Source organism: Mustela nigripes, chromosome 3 (genome assembly GCF_022355385.1).
Source record: "Mustela nigripes isolate SB6536 chromosome 3, MUSNIG.SB6536, whole genome shotgun sequence".
NCBI lineage: Eukaryota > Metazoa > Chordata > Mammalia > Carnivora > Mustelidae > Mustela > Mustela nigripes.
In genome coordinates this window covers 2,377,888-2,399,646 of record NC_081559.1, presented here as the reverse complement: position 1 = coordinate 2,399,646, position 21,759 = coordinate 2,377,888, and the positions used below count along the sequence as shown (strand labels likewise).

The 21,759-nt window shown below is 45.4% G+C and overlaps 1 protein-coding gene across 4 annotated transcripts in view; it reads left to right on the top strand.

Moving 5' to 3' along the window:
• SLC40A1 (solute carrier family 40 member 1) overlaps positions 1 to 21,555 on the top strand; it is a 23,007-nt gene extending 1,452 nt beyond the window's left edge. For 2 of the 4 annotated variants that reach the window (XM_059393044.1, XM_059393043.1), the window contains exons 2-9: positions 110 to 294; positions 671 to 738; positions 6,615 to 6,774; positions 8,946 to 9,061; positions 10,047 to 10,173; positions 17,119 to 17,364; positions 18,086 to 18,742; positions 19,987 to 21,555. In XM_059393044.1, coding sequence (XP_059249027.1) covers positions 252 to 294; positions 671 to 738; positions 6,615 to 6,774; positions 8,946 to 9,061; positions 10,047 to 10,173; positions 17,119 to 17,364; positions 18,086 to 18,742; positions 19,987 to 20,300 — 1,731 coding nt within the window. In that variant the 5' untranslated portion in view covers positions 110 to 251 and the 3' untranslated portion in view covers positions 20,301 to 21,555. Of the gene's footprint in view, positions 1 to 44; positions 295 to 670; positions 739 to 6,614; positions 6,775 to 8,945; positions 9,062 to 10,046; positions 10,174 to 17,118; positions 17,365 to 18,085; positions 18,743 to 19,986 lie in introns of those variants that run through there. The other 2 variants (XM_059393042.1, XM_059393041.1) reach the window with 2 other exon arrangements.
• Positions 21,556 to 21,759: the final 204 nt, after the last annotated feature.

The following is a 21,759-nucleotide window of genomic DNA, read 5'->3' as shown; positions in this document are numbered from 1 at the left end:
GCCCGCGGGAGCCCCGCCCCGGCCCGTATAAGTGCGCGCGGCGGGCGGCGGCGGCGGCGGCGGCGCGGGGTCCCGGAGCGCCGCGCGAGGCCGGGCTTTCCGACTTCAGCTACAGTGCTAGCTAAGTTGGAAGGAGACGCGGAGGACCCGGCCGCTCCTCTCCGCCTGCGCGCTGTCGCCGAGCGTCCCCGCGAGCTGCTGTGTCCCGGCCCCCCGGTCCCGGCCCCTCGGAGCGCGGCGGCGGCGGCGTCATGAGCAAGGCCCGAGCGGAGCCCCGCGGGGCAGGATGCTGCGGTGAGCGGGCGCGGGGGCGCGGGCAGGGGCAGGAGCGCGGGGGGGGGGGCGCGGGCAGGGGCAGGGGCAGAGGCGCGGGCCCGGGGGCGCGGGCAGGAGCCGGGGCCCGGGCCGGGGCCGTCGGGAGCGGACGGGCGGTGCGGACTGTCGCGGGGAAGAAAGACGGAGTCCGGGACCGCGACTGTGCGGGAGGCTTGGCGGGGCCGACCGGGGCGCGGGCAGCTGCGGGGCGGGTGCACGAATTGCGCGGGCTCCGTGCGGGACACACTGCCCCGCAACCGACGTTTCGTGGTCGTGTTCAAGGACGCAGAACGCAGTGGGTCCCCCTCCCCGCGCCGACTGAACGCTCCTTCCCGCGCCCTCCGTGTCTCCGCAGGCCCCGTGGCGCAGTACCTGAGCTCGGCCAAGTTCCTTCTCTACCTGGGCCACTCGCTGTCCACTTGGGTAAGCGACGCGGACGCTTGCGCCCACCACGGGCTTGCGTAACCTCTCGTTTCCTTCCACGCGGCCCAGTTTTACTCAACCGTCTTCCAGGTTTTTCGTGCAGCTGAAGAAATAAAGCCGCCAAACACCCAAGTTTCAGTGAAAAAGTTATTTTCACCAAAGATACTTTCCCGTCCGTGTGAGTGTATGCACTGAAGTACCCCTCTTGGTGCCGATGAACAGCTACCCAAGATGAAATGACAAGACAGGAATACTTGCAACGCTTGTCAATAGAGTTTGCGTTACTAGGCTTAGGAAATGGTAAAATTTGCTACGAAGCATGGGTGATGTCTCATGTATCTCCCATGTCACATTTTAAGGTATTTCTCCATTTTCTTCTTTCGTTAAAATGATAGGTTCCAGCATATTGCACAATGAAAATACAGTAGAAGAGTGGAATGACTGCCTTAGGCTAAAAATAACATTCTAAGATTAATTTAAATATAATTAACCCCAAGAACAAATATTTGAGTGATCAGAATTCTTGGCTTTAAAAATGTTATCCATTAGCAGATGCAGGAACGGGTTTGGCATCTCAGGCTCTTTTAAAAACCATCATCCAAAGAAAATTTGCAGATGATTTATAATTCTCCTTCTGATTTCCTATGTGGTCGTAGAAGAGTGCCTGTGTTTCTGTGGGCCTGGATTCCTTCATCCACACCCCAAAAAAGAGTAAACCCAAAAGGATGCTGGATGTGTGTTTAATTAATGGTTAGAATCTTTCAACAATTGTTCTTACTGTTGAAAAACAGTATCTGAGTAAATTCTACTTATGCCTCCTATGTAATATCTGATTTTAAAAAATCATAAATAAGAGGGAATTTTTAGGGTAAATTTTGTGAATGTTATTTTCTTTTTAACTGGATCATTGGATCTGTTGGATCATTCTGTTGGATCTTCGTAAGACATGAATGCAGACTATTCTATGAGGAAATGTGTACCCATGCTCTTGGGAAATTATTAAGCTTGGTTATCGGCTCTTTAAGAAAAAGCAGTTCAAAGATGGCTTTGGCTTTTTAGAAAGGCCAGCTCCTATCTCCCCAGAGGCTTAGGCGGTGGTGACTCTGCAAATACACATAAACAAACTGAATTTGTTTTGTTTCCAACAGCTGATGATTCTAAGTAGAAACTAGTGAAACTACTCTTAATTATATGTAAATCAATAGTTTCTTCTTCCATTTAATTTACTAAGTATTAAGTATTTTAAAAACCAGAAACAGGTGGTGGAGATAGTATCTGAAATTGTCGTCTTGTGGTCTGGACCTGTCTCTTCGAAGACGGAGGCACCTCACTGCCAAACACTCATTACCTCGCTTCATGTTTATGTGACCTTGTTGCTAGATTGGGAGGTCAGATTTGCCAAAAGGGTGGAGCTCTAGATGTTCTGGGAGGAACTGTTTGTCATGTTCATTAAGAGTCCTACAAGAAAAGTGACAGACACCCCAGTCTTACATTAAGTAGAGCAAAGGGAATTCTTGCGGAATATTGGATTAAAAAATAGAAACAAAAAACCCAGGAATTACAACCATACAAGGTTTAGTGGAGTTTTACTTCTTGTTGCAAAAAAGTGCAAAAGAGGAATGCTCGCTAACTCTAGAGGATTCTGCCTTTTGCGTTTTGTCTCCTGTTTGACACTGGTTGATTTTATTAGAGCAAAATATATGTGCTTATGTATGTGTATGTCATATATGCATATCTATCCATCCATTCGCCTGCAAACTCTGCCAAATCATGGTTTCCTATACACTGAACACAGAAGTGTTAGCATAGAAGGTTAGATTTATGTGGGGTTGATTGCTTTTTATTTGTCTGCCAGTAGATCAATATATTTTACTCTCTACTCTCAAAATACAAACTACTGTGACAAGTGGATCCGTTGTCGAGGAGCTTAAAATGTGATTTAGTTTGGGCTTCAAAAAATGTGTCTGGTCACAAAAAGGTGACCAACTGTGTAAGGCAGTGGAAAAGGGGGGCCAGTTGCTTACATCTTATGTCATCATGATGGGGTTATGGAATACAGGTGAGGTTTGGAGAGGTGGAGTCCAGAGCCAACAGCCAAGAAGATTTCTTGAGACATCTTTAGTACAAAATGGTGGTTTATTAAAGCAGAAGACCCATGGGCAGGATGCCCTGGGGTTGTGAGGGGTGACTGATGATATCCGGGGGGCTTTAAAAGAGCTTTCACATGCTGAAGAGGGCCCACAAAGTATACAGAAGCCTTGCCATTGTCAAGTTAAGGTTGTTTTTCCCTCTAGCAAGACATTACCAGTAAGATGGTTGGGAGCCTCCTCGAGGGCGCAGGTTATCAGGGCAGTTAATTGTGTCTGACTTTCCTTCTGGAAGCTGGGCCATTGATGGAAATGCTTTGTTCTCGTAGATCGAGGAGACATTTGTAAACTGAGGGAGACTGGGGTCTTGCAGGCTTGTGATCTCTACAAGTTAAGGATTTGTTTTTCCTTTTCTTAGCCTTAGGGCACCCAGGAGTGCAAGAGGAATGTCACTTGCACTTGGGGAGGTTGGGGTATCAGCTTCTGCCCTGTCCTCAGCTTGCGGTCCGGTCCGGTCCGGTCCAGTCCGCTCCCTCGTCATTCATGCTGCGGACTGTCTCTGTTCAGATCCCGGGTGTCGGCGTGGCTCCGGCTCTCGTTTCCTTCAGGTCTCTGCTCAGAGAAGGCTCTGTTGAACGCAGAATGCCGCTTTCCTGCTCCCGCTGTTTCCTCACAGCGGTTATACTCCCGGAACTGTTCTAGGTTTGCTTTAGGTCTCTGCTCCCTGAGATGCCAGCCGTGTGAACATACAGACCTTGGCTTTTAGGTACCGCTGAGTTTCTAGTGCCTGCAGGAGAACTGGGAGTCCGGTAGCCACTCAGTAAGTAGCGAGTGGGTTACTGGCTGTGGCCATTGGTTCCTGGATACTCAGTTGGCCTCGGGCCGCCGTCAGCTGGGGGCAGATGGACATGTGAACGAATCATCAAAGTACAGGGAGAGCACAGGGAGGCAGGAAATGGATGTAAGGAAGGAATGGGTGGGCTTGAAATCGCACTTGGTCAACACTGACCTCGACTTTGCCTGGTTCTTGGGCTTTGTGAGCATGGGATCTGTTGCCACTTAAAGCCTAAACTCTATAGGAATTGGGGTAACGGGGGTAATTTTGTGCCTCTCCGTCAAGGAGGTGTCAGACCGTACGAAGCAAGTTTTCTCTCGGTAGCACTTGTTTTGACGGCCCACCGTAGAGGAATCTAAAACAAATGTTTTGGGTAAAAAAATAGGACTTAAAAAACAAGAAAGAGAGGAAAGAAGGAAGGAAGGAAAGGAAAGAAAGACGTAATTGAGTAATATTTTTCATTCTTTATGTGGAGAAGGAGGAAATTCACTCATGGAGACAACCTGTCATTAAGGGCATTTATATGTTTCGGGGCTAAAAAATAGCAGTTAAGAAAAAAAGGAAGGAAGAAAGAAAGACAATAGAAATAGAGTAATAATTTTCATTCGTTATGTTGAGAAGGGGGAAACTCACCCACAGAGGCAACCTGTCATTAAGGGCATTTCTGTGTTTTTTGTCTTTTCCTTGGAGCTCTTCAGAAGCATGAGGATTAAGGTAAAGGAGGCAGGTACTCTGCTGACTCTTTATTCTTCACTTGTGGGGGCACTAAGTCTCCCCAGGCCATTGTGTTCTCATTCAGTCTAAATTTGCTTCTTCTCTTGAAGATTAAGAAAACAGTTTTTCTTATTGACATCTTTATCTTAATATAAACTTGTCCTTTTATGGGTTTCAGACAAATTGTATGTGTATCATACGTTTTTAATAATTTAGTACAATAGTATTTGAAACTTTAATAAATCCTACTTAATTTAAGTGGAGAAACTTTCTATTATCAAAGTGAATACAAGCTGTGTCAGAAATAGTAAATACGATACTGATGAATCCTTGAACTTTTGAACATTCTGGGAACAAATCTCGTGTAGCAGAACAGTGCGACTGGTAAATCCGTCTCGGTTCGGCCACTCCTGCATTTACTCGTTCACAACTGGGATTCACGGCATGTCTACTCCTTTGTTGATTCCACAGTGTCTGCCCTGGGCCCTGCACGCGGCTGAGGTGTGCGAGTGCACACCGTTCTAGAGCTCCCGTGGGTTTCCTGCAGTGCTTGTTTTAACATTTACTTGACCATACCCGCCCCATCCACCGAGGGCCTGATGTTATGTCAAGTTTGAATTGCATTTTCTTTATGATTTTATTTACTTATTTGACAGAGAGATAGCAAGAGAGACAGCGTGTGTGTGTGTGTGTGTGTGTGTGTGTGTGTAAGCAGGGGGAGGAGCAGGCAGAGGGAGAGGAGGGGAGGAGGGCAGGAGAGAGAAGCAGACCCCCGCTGAGCAAGGGGCCCCATGTGGGGACTCAATCCCAGGACCCTGGCATCATGACCAGAGCTGAAGGCAGGTGCCCCTCGAATTGCCCCTCGAATGTTCATGATTCCCTACATCAGGGTTTCTCTCCCTGGTGGCAGAGATGGTACTGTTGCCATCTGGGGCTGAATAACTCTCTGTTGTGGGAGACCGCCCGATGTATTGTAGATGGCAGAAGTCCCCCCACCCCCCACCCCGCCGCCAGAATTGTGACAACCCAAAATAGTTTCAGACTTTGCCAGGAGGTCCCTGCGATAAAATCACCCCCACAGAGAAATCCTGGTCCACATGATTGCTGTTGTGTAATGTGCATCTGTTTTAAATTTTGAATGCATGAGATTGTTGTTTTGGCTTTATTAAAATTTTTAAATCGTTTGATAGACCTGAATAATATTTTGCTCCTGATACATCAAATTTATCAAACAGATGTTAAGAGACTTTGGAAAGAACCAGGACTCAGCACTTACACATAGGGTCAAATCCATGGGGAGCCTGTCCTGGGGATTTTGTTTCCGGTAGTGATTTCCAGGGTTAAATTATAATAGAACATTCTTGTCCTGTTTTATGTTAACTCAGAGGTCAAAGGTGGAGCCAAAATTCTCATAATAAGGTCCATATAGGTTTCTTACCTAGTAATTTACCTGACTCATATAAAGGTTTTGTTTTTCTACATTTTCCAGTGTTGAATTCCAAAATTTATAGTCTGGAATGAAAAAATAAGTAGTTTTTTTCCCCTTTCGAAACCCATCTGTATTAAAATGTTGAAATGTAAAGCTGCTTATACATTTATTTTTGACATTTTTGTAAATGTGGTGCCAGAATTTGCCCATGTTAATTTCACGTTTCTGAGCCTTTGCTGGTTTTTGACTTTGAAATTCATTTGTGAAATAGAACACATATTTTAGAATGTTGGAGGTAAAAGAAACTTTAAAGATCATATGGTTCATTCTTACCAGTTTACAAATTGGGGAACTGGCTTTTTCTTGACATTCAAGGCGTATGAATATTTGTGAACTAGACCATGGTTTCATTCCAGCTCAATATCAAACTACTTTATGCCTCCCAAATCAGCATAGGTCTGTTCCAGGCCCGGGGGGGAAACCTGACCTGAAAGGGACCAAGTTTTGTCTCTAAAAGCCTCCTTTGGTATGGAAGGTACATTTTTTTCTAGGGTGATAAGGAGTGTGTATGTCTCATTGATATCATACCTTTCTGGGTTTACTTACTAAATGGGCCAGAATACTTTCCACTGGGCTACGATGGATGGTTTTACCACCTGACCCGTGTTCGATTCGTAGACGAGTTGTTGACTTTGAATATCTCATGGTATAGCCTAGAAGTACCTTTTGGATAAGGAAGCAACTTCCTCTGTATAATTGACTAGAAAATAAAAATAATTTCATCAAAACATTTTCTCTTTTCTCATTGAAGGGAGACCGGATGTGGCACTTTGCCGTGTCTGTGTTCTTGGTAGAGCTCTATGGAAACAGCCTCCTCTTGACTGCGGTCTACGGGCTGGTGGTGGCAGGGTCTGTTCTGGTCCTCGGAGCCATCATTGGTGATTGGGTGGATAAGAATGCCAGACTCAGAGGTGAGTACCTGTTGACTAAGGCTTTGTATTCTCGGGGCCCGGAAACCCCTGGGACTCACCCAGGGCATGTGGCCTGGCACCCCTGAGGGATAGGATGCTGCATGGCAGCTCTTCTGCCTGCAGGGTCTTGGGGCCCCTGCACGAAATCGGAATGCCAGGATATTAAGCTTATTGATTTTTTTTTTTTAGATCTTTGGCAGTTCGTAAATTCCAGATGTTAATAATTAACGCCATAGCTCTTTTCTGAGAACCGTGTTAAACATTAAAAGTTTGCTCAACTCTGACAGTCTTTCTAACCATGATGTGCACTGAAGTCTGCTAGTGTGATGTTGCTGGGACAGCTTTAACATCTGTCCTCTGGGTTACAGTGTTTGACACAGCGGCTTGTGTAGGGACTCAACAACTATAGATTTAAGTAAGTGTGCCTGAGTCTGCATCGTGAAGAGCTGAATTATAAACTTTTGATAAAAAGATAAGAAATGATAATATGTTGACATTTATTCTAGAACATTAGTGCAGTTTTCAAAGAGAGAAACTGAACAGTTCAGTTGTGCAGAATATAAGAGCACTGTAAAATAAGAAGTCAGGGTAAAATTTTCCCAAATTATGCACTTGGCAATCCAGGACCTGGCCTTGTCTGTTTTAGACATTGGAGACAGATTGAGGGATTAGTTTCTTTCAGTGCAGGGTGACTGGCCCTGTGTAGAAAGCAATTTGGATCATCAAATTCTAGGACTTGATGCTATTAGTGAAATGGTCAAGATGACATTTTTCTGTCTTGAGAACGGATCGACCAAAACGCAGATAAAGTGAAGTTTTGTGTGCTAGAAAAACATTCCTAGTTGCTTCCATCATTGTTTATAGGAACGTAGGAATATTATACATCGAGACCTTTTAACCTTAGCAGTTGTCAAACACTGAAAATCTAGGTTGGGAATGTTGAGTTGGGTGAAAAAGTGTGGTGGGGTAGCAGTCTCCCATTCATCCCATGAAATCAGCTCCTGGGTCACCTTCCATGAAAATCTCTGATCTTTCTAGGCTGAGTTAATCCTTTCTTCCTCTGTGCTCCCAGAAGACTTTGTACCTCAGCTGTTGTACTTAACACTCTTACAATTACCTGTTCACATATCTTTCCTTCCTCTGGTCTGTGGGCTCCTAAAAACTAAAAGGACCTCATGTAGTTGACAGTTAGTCCTTGTACAATGAAAGAATGAGTTCTATGTTGGGATTTCATCCCAAACTAATTTCAGAAAGCAGTTTAGGCTTTTATATGACTTTCCGAGCCAGAATGAGCTTCGCTGCCCTTGAAGACAAGAGCTATAATTATACCTCGCATACACACAACTCTTTATTTTTCAAAGTACTTTCATGAGTATTTTATTTGAGCATAATAATGACCTTGAGAAGTAAAGAAGGCAGGAATGGCTTCTTATCCTCACCGCATAGACATAAGAGACGTTATGTATCTTCCCCTAGATCACCTTTCCTGGTACATGGCAGAGAAGAGACTACAGATAAGACCGTGGGTGTCCTTACTTGGTACACTGACGTCCTTACTCCAGTACTTTGTCTGCGTGGGTGTCTCACTCTAAGGAAGTTGGCATTTTCTGTGAAGGAAGGTGTAGCTTGGGGTTTCATAGCCCGGCAGGTAGCAATAGAATGCCCAGAGGACCACACTGCTACTCTTCATTCCTGGCAAATTTTTATGTCTTTCCTATTCATCTAGACCATCTGATCGTATCAGATTTCGCGTACCCTGGAGGAAGTTATGGATGCTGTGACTTCTTCCTTGACCTCTTCTGTCACTTCCTATGGTTTCTTGTTTTAGCCTAAGCAACAAAGCGCTGAAAGATGGAGCTTGTCTATGTAATGTGGTTCTGTTTATGACAGTAAACCGTCAAGAGAATACACTAGATGAAATTGTGGTCATTATGAAAGACTTCAACTAACAGGAAAAATGGTGAATACTTCATTCTTTCTGCAAGTTTTGCTGGCCTGATGTGATATGGTGTGGCCTACTGGAAATAGTTCATTCAGGATTCACTTCAGGAATGTTTTTTTCCTTACAATAATTTGCATATGCATGAATGTAGTAGAACAGGGGTATGTGGACAAAAACGGCCCCCAAGATGTTGTGGTGTAGTGAATGCTTTGTCTCTCCTTCTGTGCAGTGGCTCAGACTTCGCTGGTGGTACAGAATGTTTCGGTCATCCTGTGCGGGATCATTCTGATGATGGTTTTCTTACATAAAAACGACCTTCTGACCATGTACCATGGATGGGTTCTTGTAAGTTCCCAGTGGGATTCCTAATGGCAGAAAATAGAACATCTCGTAGTGGTAAAAAATGAAAACCATTTGAGACTAGGGAATATCTTTTTACAAAGACACTGTTGGTCTCTGTGTCCACTTTAATATCCCCTACAGTTACTTTGTTTTGTTTCTGTTTGTTTTTTTTTTTTGCTATTGTTTGAGTTTTAACTTTTTCAATTGTTTTTTGATGGCATTTCTAAGAGTTTATTATGTAATTCAGTTGTTAGTTTTCAGCTCTCTAGTATTGTAATTTGTTCACAATATCTAAGAAATGTTACCCATATACCTAACAGTGTGTCGTGATTGTGTTCCTCTGGTAATAATGGGTGTTTGTGTTTGCGGTCATGAGCTTGGTAACTTCCTACACGAGGTTCTCAGTGAGCTTGATGAAAAAAGGAGAAAGACCTGAGGAGGGGGTGGGAAATAGTGGATTAGATGTCACTCTTGAATCTTCTTAAATACTTAGACTGATATCGTCCAGCGTCCAGCTTCAAGGCCAGGCGGGACAATCGAAATCTTCTAGTGTGTTCCCTTTATTTTGTTAATGAATAAGTTGAGGCAAAGTGATGTTAGTTGATTACCCATTGTCCTGCAACCAGCCCGCGTCAGAACTCTGACTTAAATATGGGTCCTCTCACTTCCCCTTCAGTGATTTTTCCAAAAGAGATATTCTGGGGAGAAATTCCAACCTTACCCCCTTGTTAACCCTTATTATGGTAACTATGTCACCTGAAAGTATGTATGACTTTTACAACTTTCGTATGATGTGTTTTATAGATGATACAGATTAGGAAGATATTATGCCCTTTAACTCGACCACTGGTACCTTAACATATCATGTCGACAAAGTAAAATGATTTCTTAAAATTTTGTGCCACCAAAGACCATTTAAACTCCAGTGAGGTAGGTAGAGTGTGTTCACGCTGACCCTTGACCCCCACTTTCTCTGGTGACTCCTCAGACTTCCTGCTACATCTTGATCATCACTATTGCCAATATTGCCAATTTGGCCAGCACTGCCACTGCCATCACCATCCAGAGGGACTGGATTGTCGTTGTTGCAGGAGGAGACAGAAGCAAATTAGCAGGTAATCTGGTGATCTCTTTTAACTAAGTGGGTCATATGAGGATTCACTTTAAGTCAGAGGTTGTGAATGAAGCTAAACCTTTCTTCTGGGCATTTTTAGAAAATATTTATTTAATTGATTGAGAAAGAGAGAGAGAGAGAGAGTGAGTGAAGGAGCACAGGGAGCGGGAGAAAACCTCAAGCAGACTCCACGCTGAGTACAGAGCCTGGTGCGGGGCTCAGTCCCAGGACCCTGAGATCTTGACCTGCTCTGAAACCAAGAGTTGCAGCTTACCTGACTGAGCCCCCCACACTCTCCTCCTCTGAGTGTTTTTAAAGAAGGATAAATTGAAAACGAGTCTTTGTGTTATGTCACCATAGCAGTCTCAGTGCAGTGACTTATCTCACTGTTAGCAAGTTACTTTATGAGACAGCAAACTTATCTTTTATTCCATGCAAACCTGGCAAGTAGAAGAACACTCCTTTTGAGCTCTTTCTTTTAAATTCTGCTCACGGTCTCTTTATTTAGTACCTAGAACAGTGAAAATCTGCTGTGAGATTATATCAGTCATACTGTGGATATTATTACCAGTGGTAACTGGTCAGTATGGATTTTATTTTTCTCTAAAGCAATTGGAAGTGCCTTAGTCCTAAAAGAGACTCTAACAGTTAATTCCTTCGACTTTAAAGTTACAGTCGATAACTTTTATTACATTACATGTGATATACAACGTAATTGCTGTTATAAATACTAACAAAATTAAGGCCAGAATATGGTTTCTAAGATGCTTACAATCTTAGTTGTCTATTGGAAACGTGTACAAGGGGCCAGAGAAAGGTGAAAGAACGCTTATGCAGCAGCATGTCCTATCACATCCATATTACCTGGGCGCAGAATAACTCCCCTCGCTCAGTCTTCTCTACCTGGCCCCCCCCCACAGATACCCACTGGACTGATCATTGCACAGGGTGAAGGAGGAAGGGTATGTCTATCTGCTGATCATTTCAGCTGAATCAGTTCTGCTGCTCACTAAGACAATGGGTGTCAGAAACCTGTTGCCCAACCATCCTGACGGACAAGAAAGCCATGGCTGATGATTTAAATGGCTCATCCCAGGACACAGAAGGCGAGATGAGGTGTTGGGGGTAACAAGCAACTTTGGGTCATGTGGCTGGAAAAAGGCAAGAAGGTGGTGACAGAAAGGAAGCAAAATCTATGGAAGGTCCAAACGAAGAAAGAGAGGCATTTGCTTAAGCCATCACTTTGTGGTCCCTGGGTCCTGGGTTTGAGCCCCGCATCGCCTCGGGCTCCCTGCTCAGGGAGGTCTGCTTCTCCCTCTCCGTCTTCCTCTCTTCCTGTTCCCTCTGACTGTGCTCTCCTGCACGTTCTGTCAAATAAGTCAATAAAATCTTTTTAAAAAATCATCACTTCGTTGTAGCAGTGTTACAGTCGAGACAGAACTAGCACAGGGATTTGAGAGGCTGGTGTTTGAAGAGGACGAATTTAGCACGTGTGAGTGTGCTACGTGACATTCCTCCTAGAGGTGAAGTAGTGATTCTCATTGATTTTTTTTCCTTCCTATAATCATTTACTAATGGGAAGTAGTTCCATGCCTCTTTTTGTTACACTGCACTTTAGATAAGGCTATGTCCTTTTTTGTTTGTTTTTCCTTGTTATTTACTTTCTCTATTTAACCTACTATTTTAAGTATGTCATACATGTCCATGGTGTAAAATTCAAAGCGTATAAAAAAGTGTGTTTTGAAAATAGGTCACGTACATATCTGTTAGAATATACTTGGGAGGAAAAAGTTGGCTTATAAAGTGATTTTCTTTCTCCTAATCTGAATTTCTTAACCCATTTTGACTCAGTGAAGTCTGTAGACTCTGGGGAAAAAAAGTTCGGATAAAGTGTAAGTTACTCAGAATCTTTAATTTGTTCTAAATATGTACAAAAATAAATAACAAAAAACAAAGAGTCCATAAAACCTTGTGGGCTTTTTGATGTCCCTGGACAACAACAAAATGAGGTCCGTTTCTCAGCTGCCCTTTATTATTAGGAATAATTGCAGAATGGGAGAATCCAGGCCAGTGAGTCCATTTTCTAGCCTTCTGGAATTTCTCAGGTTTAAGGAAGAAAGTAGCCGCTTGTTGAACTTCAGTCTGCCGTGACCCAGCTTTAGGAAGCGGCGCTTTTCTGCGTCCAGCTGGTAGTGGAGGTTGGTAGCCTCGCGAAGGGATGCCTCTGTGTTGTCTTTCTTCAAGTTTCAACATCAGCATTTGTTAAAAAAAAATTTACTTAAAAACCATGCTTCCAAGTAGGATAGAAACTTCTAGTTCAGAAGGTAAGCAAGAGTCTAACTATGGATTTTGGGGGCCATTTCTGCTACAAGGCAGAGTTCTAGGACGGACAGAAAGGAGACAGAGAGGAAAACCAGAGAAGGGGAAAGTGCATGTCCAGGGGACCCCCGCTGCGCCTGGGTTCTCCGGCGTCTCTGGACAGACAGACCTGCCGCAGCCAGGAAGCACGGACGTTTCTGCCGGCCGAGTTTTGAAGTCCCCAGAAAACTGTGAGGAACCCCAGCAGGGGACGGGGCCGGATGCCGAACCCGCATGTGCCTCGTGTGTCCGTGCACGTCTGTGCAGGGCTGTGGCCCGAAGAGGAGCGGTTGTGAGCTGGTGCTGATCACGCCCCTTCTCCAACCCCAGTGTCTCTGGATTTCAGAGTAGGTTTTTACTTTGGAAGTTGTATCACCGAGGGTAAAAAAAACAAACCAACAAACACAGGAGACATTTTCCCTAGAAGATGAAGAAATTTTGGAATTTCGGTGACATCCAGCCAAAATAGAGCTGTTAACATCTAGTTTGGACAGTTCCGGAAAAGGAATTGTTTTCCTACCTAAAACCATTGATTAATCAGTTAGTTAACTAATTTGCCTCGGTACTTGGTTTAGTGTTTTATTAAAGCGTTCTCCTGTGCCATGACCCTTAGCCTGTCCAACCTGCTTGAAACTCATTTCCTCTTCCCAGACTTTTTCCTCTACTTTATTTCCCTATTTTCTTTGTTAACCACTCTTTATTAATAGCCTCTGAGTTGGTTTTGTTTTTTGTTTTTTGTTTTCTTTGTCCTTCGTCCTAAAGAAACATCTGCTGGTGAGCTCGGTCACGTGTGGCAGTTACATTTCTTATTTGAACTCTGTTGACTAAAAACTGATCTCATGTTTAAGGTAGACAGACGTCCTGGCTGCTACTCCCCGGTGGGTCTGGCTATGGCTCTCGTCCCATGAGACTGAATATACTCTGTGTAATAGCAAGGAGCTACTTCCGGTCGCATTCTGTGCCTCAGCTGTGGCTGAAAACAGTTAAATTGGAGTTAAATGAGAACACATTGTGTGTTTGCAGAAGAATAAAGAGAAATTTGCAAAAAGGACATGTTTGCTTATCCAGAGGACTGATTCTTCCCTAGCCTGTTACCAGTCAAATGATTAGGTTGTTTCCAAAAACCATCATGTAGTTCATTCTGCTTCGGAGAGATAAAAGCTGCTTCCTGATGCTATGTTACGTGTAAACATTATCAGCTTCCTAAGCATAATATAAAAGATAGAATTTGGTGGAACTGGGAAGCTTCCGGAGCATCCAAAACCTGAGGTAGTGCCAGAACGGCAAATCATTGTAATTAAACTAATTTTGTTGTTGTTCTGTGGTTTTCAGAACATGTGTATGCTTTCCCTAATCCTCGATTTTTGGAATCAAAATATTGAGTTATTTCAATCAGTGCTACACGTGTCTGTTAGCACAGGAGCTGGAAGTTCACCGGTGGGGGCAGGTGGAAGTTATGAGGTCTCTGCAAAAAATGGTCACGGGTGAGGTCCGCGCAAACTGCCTTTGCCTCTCGAGTGAAAGGTGAACCGTGTCAAAGTTCTCCTGTTATCACGGAAGCCTCATACACTCCTCGGACTGATTGGAAGGCAGTTGAGTTTTCTGTTAGCTCACTTATTAGTCACGCGGTGCTTTTCCCTGAAGGTGCCCGGCATGATTGATAAGGATTGTCTCATTAATCCCGATCTACTCTGCGAGAGAGAGGATAAGAAAATAGGTCATTTTCTTGACTTTCCCTCTTCCCCTCGACTTCGTCTTGTCCTGCACTCTGACTTAGCTCTGTGTTCCTGTGGTCATGTCCTAGCCTTGGTGTCACCACTCGAGCCTCCCCTTCTGTCGTCCTAACCGTGGGCATACACGACTTGAATTGCCGCCTCCTGTCTTTCCAGCTCCTTCCTTCTGGGACCCCTCCCCCGACAGTACTCCAGCCTGGTTGTCACCTACATGTCATTAAATCCACTCCTCTGTGTCCCTTCCTTACCAGCTGGAATTCCGAGGTCAGGCATCCGGAGCCCCCATGATCGCTTCCTAGCGTGTGCCCTCAGTTCCGCTGGCCTCTCCTCCTTCTGTCACTTTTCTTTTGTAAGATCCTGGCTAAATCCGACCCTCTCCCGGGGAACACGGCCGGAGAAACTGCGCAGTTGTGCTCACCGTCCTCGCTTCAGTGCCGTCCACCCTTCCATGCCGCCGGAGACCGGAGACCGCCCTGCGTTCTGCCGTGCTCTGCCTCTCCCACTTCCCGAAAGGACTGGTCTCCCGTTCCCTCGCGCGGCTCTTCCTCCCGCACCTCTCTTCCCAGGCCCACTTTCAGTGATGACCTCGCTCTGTGTTTCACTGAGAAACTGGGAGAAATGAGACGTTCTGGCAGCTCTCGGCGGCACGCCGGCTGCTGCCGCGCGCGGTCTGCGCTCTTGCTCCCGAGGATGGTTCTGCTGGCGTCGAGCGTGAGCCTCTGCCCTTCGGCTGGGCTGCAGGCTGGCCCAGGCTCCGTCCCTTCTCGCCCGCTGGGTCGCGCCCATCCACATAACTTAAAGGACAGTAATTTTGCATCTAACAAAAGTGTTCATTTGCTTTGAACATTTTTACTTCTCCCCGCACCTCTACCACCCCATTTCTTTGTTCTCCTTTTCAGCAAAACTCAAGAAAACGGTGTCTGTTCTCACTCGTTCTCGTTCCTCTCCTCGGCCGGGCTTTGCTCTCCGTAATGCCAGGGCCAACATTCGCGCCGTGCGTCCCGGGGGCGCCGGGCATGAAGTACAGCAGGCACGTGTCCCCGCGGTCGGCGCTGGGCTCTGAAGCTTGCGTCAGGCCTTCGCCGTCGCTGCTCTACCCGAAGCCCCCGGGACCTGCCGAGGGACCAGTCCAAGCCGCTGCTCCGCGCTCGCCTTCCTTGACCTACAGCAGCACTTGCCCCTCATCCCCCCCTTAGAACCAGCGGTGCCCGAGGCGTCCAGGGTACCGTGCTGTCCTGGGCTTTCTCCTCGTTCCCTGTTCCTCTTCATTTTCCCGACCTCCGAACACTGACATGCCCAAGACTCGGCTCTCAGGTCTTGTCTCTTCTGGATCTACGCTCAGTCCCTCGGCTGATCTCATCGAGTCTCACTGCTTTAAAACGCCACCAGCTGGGGCGCCCGGTGGCTCAGTCGGTGAAGAGCTCTTTCTCAGGTCATGATCTCAGGGTCAGGCGGTGGAGCCGAGTCAGGGTCAGGCGCTCAGCGGGGAGCCTGTCTTGCTCTCAGCCCCTCCCCTCGCTCGTGCGCCCGCGCGCTCTCTCTAAAACAAACCCATCAATAAAACCTTTCAAAACCCCAACTCAGCCCGCCGATGACTGCCAGATTGGCCACCTACTTCTTCCTTGAAGTCCGGGCATCTTTGACTGCCCACTTGCTGTGGCTTCCCGACCCTCGGCAGGTCTGTGACAGTCAGAATTTCCAAACTAAATACTTGTTCTTTTGCCCCAAACCTGATCCTTTGAAACTTTTCCTTTCTCAGCAGGCGGCAGCTTCTTCCCGGTGGTTGCTCAGGACGTAAACAGGAAACTTTCGAGTCTGCCTTAAGTCTTCCTTCTCTCACACCCCAAATCTGATCGGTTTACGAGTCTTTCCGCTTCTACCTCTGAAGTATGCCCCGCGCCCGTCGCCCTCGGTTCCTGCCGGCCTTCCCCGCGGCGCTCCTGTCTGCGGCGCCCTGCTCTGGGCTCCCGTCTGCTCGCCACAGAAGCGGGGACGAACCTTGAAAAATAGAAGTCAGACCGCGCCGTCTCTGTCCGTCAGCTTCCGAGGGCTTCCCGCGGCATTCATTGTCGAAGTCGCGTCCCTGCGTTCACAGGACCCGGCGTGATTGGGCCCCTCTGCCCGCCCCTCCGACCTCTGCCCGCCCCTCCGACCTCTGCCCGCCCTCGCTCTGCTGCAGCCCTGCCAGCCACCTTGTTGAGCCTCTAACACTGTGGGCAGCTCCTCCTGCCCCAGACTTTTGTGCCCTCCTTGGTCTGGAATCCTCTATTCACTAATATTTACATGATTGTCTCTTTTTCCTACTGCTTCATGTCTTTGTCATATTGCTCTTTTCTTCAGTGAGTCCTTTCCTGACCGTGCCATGTTTAAAACTGAAATTTGTTTTCCCTCGAGCACTCTCTATGCCCTTTTTGTGCTTTATTGTTTACCCTAATATTTAACATCTGACATGCTGTAAATGTATGTGCTCATTCATTTATTCTTTCTTCTCCCCGGGGAAGGTAGACTCCAGGAAGACACGGCAGAATATTGTTCTTGTTCTTTATAGTGAGAGAATTGGTGCCTAGATCTTCATGGGCATTTAATAATTATTGAAAAAAATGAAAGAAGAGTCACCATTCTAGATGTTAAACTAATTTTTTCAGTCCCAAGGCAGTTGTGATTTTTGAGGCGACCGTAAAATGACGTGTCCCAAACAATAAATTGTTTCCAAACAAAATGGTTTGCTCAGAATGATTTCGGAAATTTGCATTTTAGGCATCTACGCACTTGGACCATGAGTTTGTGTTATGTGAGTGGGCAGCCTCTCTTTGACAGGTTGCGCACTTACCTGCCTCTCTTACCTGCCTCTGCAGATATGAATGCTACAATCCGGAGAATTGACCAGTTAACCAACATCCTGGCCCCCATGGCTGTTGGCCAGATTATGACGTTTGGCTCTGCAGTCATTGGCTGTGGCTTCATTTCGGGGTGGAATTTGGTGTCCATGTGTGTGGAGTACTTTCTGCTCTGGAAGGTTTATCAGAAAACACCTGCTCTAGCTGTGAAAGCTGCACTTAAAGTAGAGGAAGCTGAATTAAAACAGCTGAATTTACAGAAAGGTAAGCTCAGCGCAGTGATTCGTTCCTTTTATTCTGGTGTTCAGACCTTAAACGTTGGGGAAGACCAAAATTACGTTGAATTTATATCAGGTTTATTACTGCTGAAGGAGTTAAATATATGAATCAAACCCAGGCTTTGGATGGCCCGAGGAATGATTCTGGATTGAATCTCAGCAGGTTGGAACGGGACCCCTGGCCATTTTCCTTAATGTGAGCAGTAGACATGAAGGGAAATTAATTGAGGGACAGCTGGGAAAATTGAGCCCTAGGAATGGGAAGAACAATGGAGGGAAAAAAGGGAATAAGAAAATCCTAAGAGTGTGAAGAGAGGCGTTGCGTAGCTATCTGTAGGACAGTAGAAGGGAGTGTGGACTTGAAGTGGACATGTCCCAGGAGGAGAGAGGAAGTTCAGTTTCTGGGCAAATCGAGTCTTACGGGGCCCAGAAAATAAGATGCTATGGTTTTCCAGACAATTACTGGATTTTTATTTTATGGGTTTTCTTATTACTTACTTTGGTGGAAATACAATTTGTTTTCTTAGGTGGGAGTATAAATTCCAAGGGAGTCGGTGGGGAAAGGGAGACAGACCGTATGTGAGAGAGGTATCAGCTGTGTGCTGCTTATTTAACATAAATGCTACTTGGAGATTGTTCCAATTCTTAGATTAGCAAAAGAAAATACACATTATATTGACATATATCATGATGTCTTTTATTAACAGAAACTGAGCCAAAATCCCTGGAGGGAACTCATCTCATGGGTGGGAAAAGCCCTGCTGTCCATGAGCTTGAAGACGAGCAAGAGCCCAGCTGCGCCTCTCAGATGGCGGAGCCCTTCCGCACCGTCCGGGACGGATGGGTTTCTTACTACAACCAGCCGGTGTTTCTGGCGGGCATGGGCCTCGCTTTCCTCTATATGACTGTGCTGGGCTTTGATTGTATCACCACAGGGTACGCCTACACTCAGGGGCTGAGCGGGTCTCTCCTCAGTATTTTGATGGGAGCCTCTGCCATCACTGGAATCATGGGAACCGTGGCTTTTACTTGGCTCCGGAGAAAATGTGGCCTGGTTCGGACTGGTCTGATCTCAGGATTTGCACAGCTTTCCTGTTTGATCTTGTGTGTCATCTCTGTGTTCATGCCAGGAAGCCCCTTGGACTTGTCTGTTTCTCCTTTTGAAGATATCCGTTCTAGGTTCATTCAAACGGAGCCACTGTCCACGATGAGCCCTACGAAAATACCTGAAATCATCCTAACAACTGAAATACACGTGTCAAACGGGTCTGCCCCTGCAAATATCGTCCCACAGATGAGTCCTAAGCCCGTGCCCATAATCTCCGTCAGCCTGCTGTTCGCAGGTGTCATTGCTGCTAGAATCGGTAAGTCCTCTCTGTGTGTTGATGGGCTACAGTGTCTTTCCACAATGCGGGTTCAGAAAATTCTTCAAGAAATGACCTGAAATAGTCCCTGAGTGTTAATTTAAGCAAAATCCATTATTTATCCTTATGTATGATCTAGTCTTTAATTATAAAGTTTTTATTTTTTAAAGTATAGCGTGTGTATAGGTACATATACTGTCTTAAAACATAAGGGCTTGACACTTTGTTATAAATGAACATCTTAAGTATTACTCCTGATGTAATTTAATTTTCAAAAACATATGAGCTATAGTAATTATAATGCCATTTAGTAATTTAGAGTCTTTATATTGCTAATAACTCTACCAAAGGAACTATAATTTAGAGACTATTTGTATAGCACGAAGTAAAAAAGATAGTGTTTTTGGTCTAAAAAAAAAAAAAGCTAGAAAAAAAAAAGCCTTCAGAAAGTCCCTTTAGCTTATGTGTGTTTCTAATATACTTTGCCAGACAAGTGGATTTTGTAGCTCTGAAAGGAAGCACAATGTAAAGACTTCTTATAAGGCAAAATGTAAGTAATTATTAATAGAGCACTAATAAATTACCTCTGCCTGAATTCATTCTTGAAATGAAACTGTGTTTATCTTGTGATACAAAGCAGCCCATTATTTTATCAAGGATAATTAATATTCAGGCAAGACAGCTTTATTGTAGTGGCTTTAGAACCCAAGCAGTAAACGTAATAATGGATTAACGTCTCCTTAAACTTTAACCGTAAGAAGATATTAGTACATTCACTTTAAGTTTTAAAAATACTCATACTTATATTCAGATTTATTGTCTCTGATTTCAGAGTTTTACTTTTATTGTATAAATAATCACAGTAAAATAGAATTAAAATGTTTGTAGATTAGACTGATTTTTGTACGGTGCCTCTAGAAATCCTTTCCTGAAACCACTATAACCCATACTAGTAACCCAGTGTTTTTATCTTATTTTTTATTTTTCAAGTTTTTATTTAAATTCCAGTTAATTAACATACAGTGTAATCTTAGTTTCAGGTGAAGAATTTAGTGACTCAACACTTACTTAACACCAGTATTTATTGATGAAGAGAATTCTCAAAGACAAGGCTATGATGATATATATATGCACAGTGCTAGGAATAAATGTATATTTTGCATGTCAGCATTTTCAAACTGTGAATCTGAAATGTAAAGCTATGAATTAAAATTCAGTTGTTAACAAATATATTTTATTTCTAGGTCTTTGGTCCTTTGATTTAACTGTGACACAGCTGCTGCAAGAAAATGTAATTGAGTCTGAACGAGGCATTATCAATGGAGTCCAGAACTCCATGAACTACCTTCTCGATCTTCTGCATTTCATCATGGTCATCCTGGCTCCAAATCCCGAAGCTTTCGGCTTGCTCGTGCTGATTTCAGTCTCCTTTGTGGCTATGGGCCACATCATGTATTTTCGATTCGCCCAGAAAACTCTGGGCAACAAGCTTTTCGCCTGTGGTGCTGATGAGAAAGAAGTCACGAATGAAAATCCAGCGAATACATCCGTTGTGTGAGACAGCGGAGCTGGGGCTGCCCTCGGGACGGGTTAGATTGCACGCTCGCTGCTTTCCTGCTTCAGCCTCCCGGTGGACCGCGAGGCCCTTCTCTCTGGTTTCCCCCCTTGTGCTGTGAGGGCTGAAAGCTATTTTAGGAAACTTAGGTCAGAGGAAGTGAGCTGGTTAATTTCCCTTACATTTAAGGATGGAAGAAAAATAGGAAAAGAAAAGCTCCATTTAAACGTAGCCCGTGGAATGGTAACGCTGATCTCTCCCTGTTTCTCATGAGTGGATGAGATTTTACCTAAGAGCGGTTAGTCAAGGGATTTAACTTATTCTTTAGCAAATATCTGTTATCTGTGCAAGAATTCGGATGCTTCATCTTCCCCTGAAGCTCATTCGTGTCCAGGTCTAGCTCATTTACTTTCTTCTAACATCTTATTCGCATTATAAATACAAATTCTGCTTCCTGTATGAAGAAGAGAGTTTGGGAACCAGTGTTATTCTTAGGGACCCTATAGACTGGAAGGGATTTACATTTATATGGAAGAATGGAGTCCTTCAGTAGCATTCCCAAATAGGGTTTATGGTTGTAAGTTTAGGGAGCACCTTTGTCTTTTTATTTTCCTGGTGAGGTGGCCTGGTCAGCCGATGTAGCACTTGACAGAAGTGGCTGTCGCGGAGCCGCCGGGGGCCGAGGCTGTGGCTGCACCACGGTGACCCCTCGGGGCTTCCCGTGCCAGATGGTCAGGCCGCAGGACCTGGGAGCGAAAGTCCCACAGAAGGGGAGACCTGAGCTGAGTCCCAGCACTGTCCCCGCCGCTGTCCCCTGCCATGTGTATCTTGGAATGTGAGGGAGCCGCTTCCCGCTGGGCCACGAGATGCAGACAGCGCTCGCATGGGAAGGTTTTGTTGTAAAATCATCTGATTGACTCTAAAACGTGTCCCGTAGAGCATTTTTCCTTCACCGTGTTGTGCCTGGAGTTATTTTTACACAATTGTAGAGCAAGGCTGGTCGCCCGTGTGGCTCCGTCACACGTCTGTGAGAAGGATGGAGCCAAAGGAACGCTTTTGTATGGATTTTTAAGAAAACTTTTGTAAGTCTTCTCGCCACAGCCAGCCCCTAACCGACGTGCACTTTCGAGGGGACCGCGGTCCGCCCTGTGAGCACTTTCCTCCTCCCTGCGGTTGTCTGCCTCCTTCTCTCCTATGACACGATGATCTCCGGTTGTAAATCTTTGTAAAATGTTTCTATATAAAACCGTTTCTAAAATCTGGATTCCTTTTCCTGAGTTGCGCCACCGATGCGTTCCTGTTTGTCACAGAACACGGGTTTCGGATGAGCGCGTCTTCCTCTTTAGAGATGTAGGACGACGGCGGGTAGAGCGCGGTGGGTTTTCATGTCCCCGCACTGTCCCCGCAGTGTCCCCGCACTGTCCCCGCAGTGTCCCCGCACTGTCCCCGCACTGTCCCCGCA